Source organism: Artemia franciscana, chromosome 9 (assembly GCF_032884065.1).
Source record: "Artemia franciscana chromosome 9, ASM3288406v1, whole genome shotgun sequence".
NCBI classification, from domain to species: domain Eukaryota; kingdom Metazoa; phylum Arthropoda; class Branchiopoda; order Anostraca; family Artemiidae; genus Artemia; species Artemia franciscana.
This window is the reverse complement of record NC_088871.1, coordinates 22871025-22879648: the sequence shown is the minus strand read 5'-3', so window position 1 is coordinate 22879648 and position 8624 is coordinate 22871025. Positions and strand designations below refer to the sequence as shown.

Here is an 8624-nt window from a genome sequence, read left to right as displayed (position 1 = left end):
AAAAAAACAGTCCTAGAAGTATATTGTATTCACTGTGTGATACACCGTCAACACTTAGTTACAAAGAAAATGAGTGCACGTCTGCATGATGCCCTTTCTGTTGTAATAAAAGTATTAAACCATATTAAATCAAATTCTCTCCAAGACCGCCTTTTTCATGAATTCTGTAAGCAATTAAATAAAAAAAAACAAGTTTTTTTAACTGAAAGTAAGGAGCAACATTAAAACTTAAAACGAACAGAAATTACTTCGTATATGAAAGAGGCTGCTTCCTCATCAACGCCCCGCTCTTTACGCTAAAGTTTGACTCTGTCTATCAATTCTTCTTTTTAAAACAGTAAAAAACTTTAGCGTAAAGAGCGGGGCGTTGATGAGGAAGCAGCCTCTTTCATATACGAAGTAATTTCTGTTCGTTTTAAGTTTTAATGTCGCTCCTTACTTTCAGTTAAAAAAAACTTGTTTTTTTTTAATTTAATTTCTGAACGTTTTTGAATCAATGCATGTTTTGATTTTGGCTCTCCGCAGAGGAATAATTAAAACGAAATTTGCATATTTTTCATTTTTTTTGGCTAAATGGCTTTCTCATAATTTTGATCGAATGATTTTGAGAAAAAAAGAGCGGGGGAGGAAGCCTAGTTGCCCTCCGATTTTTTGGCTAATTAAAAAGGCAACTAGAACTTTTAATTTTTTACGAATATTTTTATTAGTAAGAGATTTACGTAACTTATAAATTAGCTTACGTAAAGAACTTTTGTATTCTCATATTTTTATTACATATATGAGGGGGTTCGCCCCCTTGTCAGATCCTCGCTCTTTACACTAAAGCTTAAATTTTGTCCCAATTCATTAAGAATGACCCCAGAATCACAAAAGCCGTAGAATAAATAGTTGAAATTACTAAAAATACTTTAACGTAAAGAGCGAGGTATTAGGACGAGGTGAGCCCCTCAAATGGGTAATAATTTCTGTTTGTTTTAAGTTTTAATGCTGTTCCTTACTTCCAGCTGAAAGTACTTTTTCATATTTATTTTTTCATTGTGTTTTTAAATAATGCTAGTAAATCCTGCGCTCCCTTCATGGAGATTTTCATCCCCCATGACAAATTATCGATGGAAAGTTCCCCCAGCATATCCCCCTCTTCTCAACCCCTCCCCCAACCAAAAAAATCCTCCTGAAAACGCCTGTACACTTCCCAATAACCATTACTATATGTAAGCATTGGTCAAAGTTTGTAACTTGTTGCCCCTCCCATGGGGACTGTGGGGGAGTAAGTCGTCCCTAAAGATATAGTTATAAGGTTTTTCGACTACGCTGAATAAAATGGCTATCTCAGTATTTTGATCCGTTGACTTTGGTAAAATAATTAGCGTGGGAGGGGGCCTAGGCGCCCTCCAATTTTTTTGGTCACTTAAAAAGGGCACTAGAACTTTTCATTTCCGTTAGAATGAGCCCTCTTGCAACATTGTAGGACAACTGGGTCGATACGATCACCCCTGGGAAAAAAAAAAATAAAAAAAAAATAAACACGCATCCGTGATCTGCCTTCTGGCAAAAAATACAAAATTCCACATTTTTGTAGATAGGAGCTTGAAACTTCGACAGTAGGGTTCTCTGATACGCTGAATCTGATGGTGTGATTTTCGTTAAGATTCTATGACTTATAGGGGGCGTTTCCCCCTATTTTCTAAAATAACGCAAATTTTCTCACACTCGTAACTTTTGATGGGTAAGACTAAACTTGATGAAACTTATATATTTAAAATCAGCATTAAAATGCGATTCTTTTGATGTAGGTATTGATATCAAAATTCCATTTTTTAGAGTTTTGGTTACTATTGAGCCGGGTCGCTCCTTACTACAGTTCGTTACCACGAACTGTTTGAAATGGAGAAGAGTTTGAGTGGCTTGTATCAAACAGTTCGTGGTAACGAACTGTAGTAAGGAGCGACCCGGCTCAATAGTAACCAAAACTCTAAAAAATGGAATTTTGATACCAATAGCTATATCAAAAGAATCGCATTTTAATGCTGGTTTTATATATATAAGTTTCATCAAGTTTAGTCTTACCCATCAAAAGTTAAGAGCCTGAGAAAATTTGCGCTATTTTAGAAAATAGGGGGAAACACCCCCTAAAAGTCATAGAATCTTAACGAAAATCACACCATCAGATTCAGCGTATCAGAGAACCCTATTGTAGAAGTTTCGAGCTCCTATCTACAAAAATGTGGAATTTTGCATTTTTTGCCAGAAGGCAGATCACGGATGCATGTTTATTTGTTTTTTTGTTTTTTTGTTTTTTTGTTTTTTTTTTTGTTTTTTTTCCCCAGGGGTGATCGTATCGACCCAGTTGTCCCAGAATGTTGCAAGAGGGCTCATTCTAACGGAAATGAAAAGTTCTACTGCCCTTTTTAAGTGACCAAAAAAATTGGAGGGCACCTACGCCCCCTCCCACGCTAATTATTTTCCCAAAGTCAACGGATCAAAATTCTGAGATAGCCATTTTATTCAGCGTAGTCGAAAAACCTTATAACTATGTCTTTGGGGACGACTTACTCCCCCACAGTCCCCGTGGGAGGGGCAACAAGTTACAAACTTTGACCTGTGCTTACATATAGTAATGGTTATTGGGAAGTATACAGGCGTTTTCAGGAGGATTTTTTTGGTTGGGGGGAGGGGTTGAGAAGAGGGGGATATGCTGGGGGAACTTTCCATCGAGAATTTGTCATGGGAAAAGAAAACTTCCATGAAGGAAGAGCAGGATTTACTAGCATTATTTAAAAAATAAAATAAAAAATAAATGTGAAAAAGCTTTTTCAGCTGGAAGTAAGGAACAGCAATAAAACTTAAAACAAACAGAAATTATTACCCATATAAGGGGCTCACCTCCTTATGATACCTAGCTCTTTACGCTAAAGTATTTTTAGTAATTTCAACTATTTATTCTACGGCTTTTGTGATTCAGGGGTCATTCTTAATGAATTGGGATAAAATTTAAGCTTTAGTGTAAAGAGCGAGGTACTGACGATGGGGCGAATCCCCTCATATATGTAATAAAAACATGAGAATACAAAAGTTCTTTACGTAAGCTAATTTATAAGTTACGTAAATCTTTTACCAATAAAAAGATTCGTAAAAAATTAAAAGTTCTAGTTGCCTTTCTAATTAACCAAAAAATCGGAGGGCAACTAGGCTTCGCCCCCGCTCTTCTTTTCTCAAAATCATTCGATCAAAATTATGAGAAGGCCATTTAGCCCCCCCCCCCAAAAAAAAATATTCAAATTTTGTTTTGATTATTCCTCTGCGGAGAGCCAAAATCAAAACATGCATTGATTCAAAAACGTTCAGAAATTAAATACAAAAAACAAGTTTTTTCAACTGAAAGTAAGGAGTGACATCAAAACTTAAAACGCACAGAAATTACTTCGTATATGAAAGAGGCTGCTTCCTCATCAACACCCCGCTCTTTACGCTAAAGTTTGACTCTTTCTCTCAATTCTTCTTTCTAAAACAGTAAAAAACTTTAGCGTAAAGAGCGGGGCGTTGATGAGGAAGCAGCCTCTTTCATATACGAAGTAATTTCTGTGCGTTTTAAGTTTATGTCACTCCTTACTTTCAGTTGAAAAAACTTGTTTTTTGTATTTAATTACGTACAGAGGTGAGATGGCTATCAAAGGGGATTCTATTGTTTCCTTTCTTGCTGACACACAACTTGGAGCAAAACTGCTTGCAAATAAAAATGATGTGTTTTACTTATCAGATATATTTGAAAAACTTAATACACTTAATAAACATCTCCAAGGAAAGATCTGATATCTAGTAAAAGTGCTATTTCTGATTTTCTAAGAAAACTACAGCTGTATAAGAATAATATCAGGCTTCGTGCATTTGAACAGTTTCCTTGTTTGGCCTGAGTTAGCAGCGATTTGCAAGATGAAAAATCTTGCATTATATGGTGAATATTTGGAAAATATACATGAAGATATGCAAACTCGGTTTAGCGACCTACTCGGGATGGATATACCGATTTAGGTTTCAATTCCTTTCGAAGTTAATGTTGCCGAAATAGAATTGTCTTTGCAAAAGCCCCTCATCGAATTACAAAGTGATGAAATAACGCGTGCAAAATCCAAAGATGAAAAGTACAATATATGGAAAACAACCGACGTTGCTGCAAAGTACCCTTTGCTCTGGGATAAAGCGCAGTTCAACGTTATTGCTTTTCCTATCTTATCTTGTTGAAGCGGGATTTAGTCGTGTTTCTCAAATGTTATCAAAAGCTCGCAATAGACTTGACATTGTGAAAAGGGGCAATCTTCGACTATCATTAACATCGATAGAACCAAATATAAAAAAACTCGTCGAGAAGCATCAACCACAGGGATCTCATTGAATAAACATGCCTTTTCCTTCTTTTTTTGATCACACACTTAATTTCAACTCCTTCTTGTATTCAGTTTACAAAAATAATGTTGGAGTGAATTAAACTACCTTAGGAGCTCTACTCTCCATGATTTTGAGTTGCTTGCCCATGGAAGAAACAATGTAATATTGTAGTTATTATCACAATAATAGTAATAATAACAATAATTATTATTATTATAGTAGAGTATTTTATTTGTAAAAAACTAGTTTTCATTTAAAAATAAAGCTTAATCGTATACTATTTCTTTGATAATTAAAACCTTAAAATTTATTTTTGTGAAGAATAGAAAATTGTTCTCATGTCCAATAGCTATGAAGGGGTCCACCAAGATAAAAAGAAGAGAAAAGGGGTCCATGGGTAAAAAAAGGTTGAGAACCACTGATCTAGATGATCATATTTCGTTTTTATTTAGTTCAACATCTGCCTAAATATCCCTTGAATTGTTTACCTTAATACCTTTAGCTTTTGCAGTAGCGATAGTTTTAGGCCTAGCAGCAGTAGTAGCATTAGTAGAAGTATGCACATTGCACTTTGGTTTTCTTCAACACCCCCTTCAACACAAGATGAAAGTTTCAACTTAGTACCAACACTCTTTCCTGAAGCATTGCCGATACGTCCTCTTGACAACTTATGTGGGCATATTCTGTTTCGATTTAGTCGAATACAGTTTCAATATTGCCAAAAATTTTCGGGTTAATACCCTTAGCTTTAGTAGCAGCAGTAGTAGCACCAGTACTTACAGTAGTAGCAGCAGTTGTAGTATCAGTAGAATTAATATAAAGTAGAAATAATCAATTAGTTGCAGTGTTAGTGCTGTATTAGTAGTAGTAGCAATAGTATTAATAGAGGTAGTAGCATGTACATTTTGCCTTTTCCTCAGTTCAAAATCCCTTTCACGATGCCTGGAAGTTTCACCTTGACACGGTAAGCCGTTCGAAAAATATTGCTGATGTGCCCTTTTATCTTAATGCTCTGAGCCTTACAAGTTGTCGTAATTGAAGTAGTAGTTGGAGTAGTTTAGTATCGGTAGTAGTTTTAGTAAAAATAGCAGAGGTAGTAGTATCAGTAGTGACATGCATATATTACCTTTTTGTCAATTGATCTTCCCCTTTAAGCATTCTCTAAAAGTTACAACTTAATACCCAAATTCATTCTTGAAGTACGCCCTTTTGACAATCTGCATACACATAATGTTTTTTTGTTTAGTTCCAATTCCTCCTGAATACTCTGTCAAATTTCCCCCTCAAACGCCTAGTCTTAGTTGTACTAGTATCATAGTAGTAGAAACAATGGCAGCATTAATGGGTGCATTTTTATTTGCAGTGGTAGCAATAGCAGCAGGTACATTTCGCCTTTTGGTCAGCTGAACAACCCACTCATGATTCCCAAGATGTTTCATCTTGACACGGTAGGCCGTTCCGGAAATAATCTGATACAACCGTATAAGCAATATGTATGCACATAGTATGATTTGATTTACTTCAACTTTCCACTCAACGTTTCCTCAGATGTTTCTTTCAATATCCTAAGGCTTAGTAGTACTAGCTGCTGAAGCAGTAGTTTGAATGATAGTAATGGTAACAGCAGTAGTAGTTGTGGTAGTAGTAGAAGCAGTGGTATAATTGTCCTGAATAACTTTTTTTCTGAGACTTTCAATCGTAATGTATCCTAATGAATATAATAGCCTGTAAATTGCATAAGATGTGACAGGCCTTTTATCGCAAAAATGTAATAGCCCTTCAAAGCTATATTTTTCCGACAAACCATGATTTCGGACGGTTTAATCGCAGAAGTATACGAAATATCTTTTGACTTGAGTTTTTTCTCATGGTCTAATGTTCACAAGGTTAATTGTTAATTAAGATTGATAATTGACCATTAAAACTCTAAAAAAATACACAGAAATTATTTTTTTTTATTTGTATGGCTTCGAAAAAGAAAGGCCAGCACAGATCTATATTATAGATCCCCACCTTTCATTAATTGGTCAAGATTATAGGCATTTACGCCGAAACCTTTTATTCAAGCCACTCTCCTAACTTACAACAGTTTTTCTCTTGTTTATTTACTAAATTACGACTGGTAAAACTGAGCTGATGCGGGCTAATTTTTTTCGTTATGCATTAGTTCATGTCAAGACCCCAGCTGTTTAGGCAGCCGTGATCATTACATTGTTTCACAAATGGATATTGCTTATCATTTCGAAATGAACTTGTCTACTTCTCTTGTTTTCCTTGCTATCTTGCAGCCAAGTGACAGATCTGAGGCATGGAAGAAATAAATAGTTCTTCATTTCAACCTTTCATTACAGTGACAAATTTTAGTGACCGCTACTAACTTAACATGCCTGCCGGGTACTCTGCGGCATCGTCCATTAGTATACTGCTGGCCTCGCTACCAGGCTCTGATCAACGGCCTGAAATCGTAATGTACGGTTCTTCTCAAGTTCTTTTTAAGTACCTAATTGTCACTAAACACTCTAAAACTGTTGTACAAAACTGTCGGCCGTAGGAAATTCTGAGAACATTTTCTAATTCAGCCAGAGAAATTTTTCAAAAATAAAACTTTACTGAGCGATAAGCCGTGGACAATAAATTTTGACCTTCATCGAAATTTAAGCTTCAAGTTTTTCCGTGTCCCATGTCCCACTTCAGATTCTGTGTCCCACGCGAATCCTAATAAATTGCGAACGAGGCAGAATGAAGCTACAACTACAGTCTAAAGGCCACAAAGCGTGGGTGTTAGCTCTTATTCTATATGTGCAGGGTGAATACTAACAAAAGAAGAAATAGTAGTATCAAAAGCCTTACTTACACTCCTCGGAACAATTCAATGAATAACAGGGTTGAATACATAGTTTTCTATACGTAATCAGACCTGTCCCGAGCGTAACAAGAAAAAAAGAAGAAACAAAAACAAGACAGTTTTATTTATTAATTTAGGACAAGAATAATCTAAGTTGCGAAACGCTGATAATATAGTAAGTAAAAAAAAAAAATTTAACAGCAGAGAAGCACCCCAATCAAAAGACATGGTCACGATAACTATCGGTGTTTTCGGGTGGCTTGGCCTGGTGCATAGCAGCCTGTCCGCGGCCCTGTCTCCTCGGCGGAGCCAAATATTCAAACATACTTTGTGATTGTTTCGCAATAACATCTAAATCACAGGGCATTGGATCTGACCAAAAAAAGTCATGATTTAATGCACTATCTGCATCTATTCTTTTTGATGGGTCCAAAATTAAAAGCCTGTCGAGCAAATCACATGCCTGAGCGTCTTTCACGTACGCCTTCAAGCGTTCTTTAACTTTACGTTTTTGAAACTTATTCAAATCCATTTTATTATAAAGATCAAGATTAACGACATCTGGCCAGACTTCTGGTAGAATGGATCCGCATAACTGAGATATTAATTGAATTTGATGAGCTTCATTGTTTCCCTGAAAAATAAAATAAAAAGGGGTTAGCAAAGGAAAGATAGAAGTATATAGAGTTAGGCGAGAGCATAGAGAAAGAAAGAGAGAGAGGACTCTCATTAAAACAGGATTATTTACTAGCAGACATAGACAATACTCAAAGCATACCAGAACTATACTTCAGCAAGAGCAAGGGCCAAGAATTGACCAAGAAGTGCCCAAAAATACACTCTCTAGCGTTATTAAAAAATGGTTCAAAAATTGTCGATCTTCATAGCTGTGATGATGAAAGATGATTACTGTGAAAATAAATTTAATTTTGAAAACCGCAATAAAATATACAGACATTGTTCATTTATTTGGTTAAAATGTATTTTCAAACTGACGTACATTCAAATCCATGATCGGCCAACAATACAAAAAAATCGGAATTACAAGCTTCACGAAGCACTTGTTTGGATTTTGTCTACTCAGTCATTTATTGGTTGATCTTGATTCAGCGACGGCTGTGGATTTCTTACTACTACTACTACTACTACTACTACTACTAACTCACTGCAGCACCAAGCCGCCTGAGGCTAACACAGCTACGCACGCTCCTCCTCCAACCTAATCTATTCAAAGCCTCCCTTTTTACACCCTCCCAGGAAGTTCCCATTTCCTTTAAATATTTATTTATGACATCCTCCCAACCCAGACAAGGACGACCTGCTTTCCGTGTAGCCCCAGAGGGTTGGCCAAAAAGGACATTCTTCGGTAATCTGTCATCCTTCATCCGCAGAACGT

At 36.1% G+C, this 8624-nt stretch overlaps 1 protein-coding gene across 3 annotated transcripts in view; it reads right to left on the bottom strand.

Annotated features, from left to right (window-relative positions):
* Positions 1-7331: 7331 nt before the first annotated feature.
* LOC136031155 (cyclin-dependent kinase 9-like) overlaps positions 7332-8624 on the bottom strand; it is a 39357-nt gene continuing 38064 nt past the window's right edge. For all 3 annotated transcript variants that reach the window (XM_065710485.1, XM_065710486.1, XM_065710487.1), the window contains exon 8: positions 7332-7862. In XM_065710485.1, the coding sequence (XP_065566557.1) occupies positions 7446-7862 (417 nt within the window). In that variant the 3' untranslated portion in view covers positions 7332-7445. The remainder of the gene's footprint in view (positions 7863-8624) is intronic.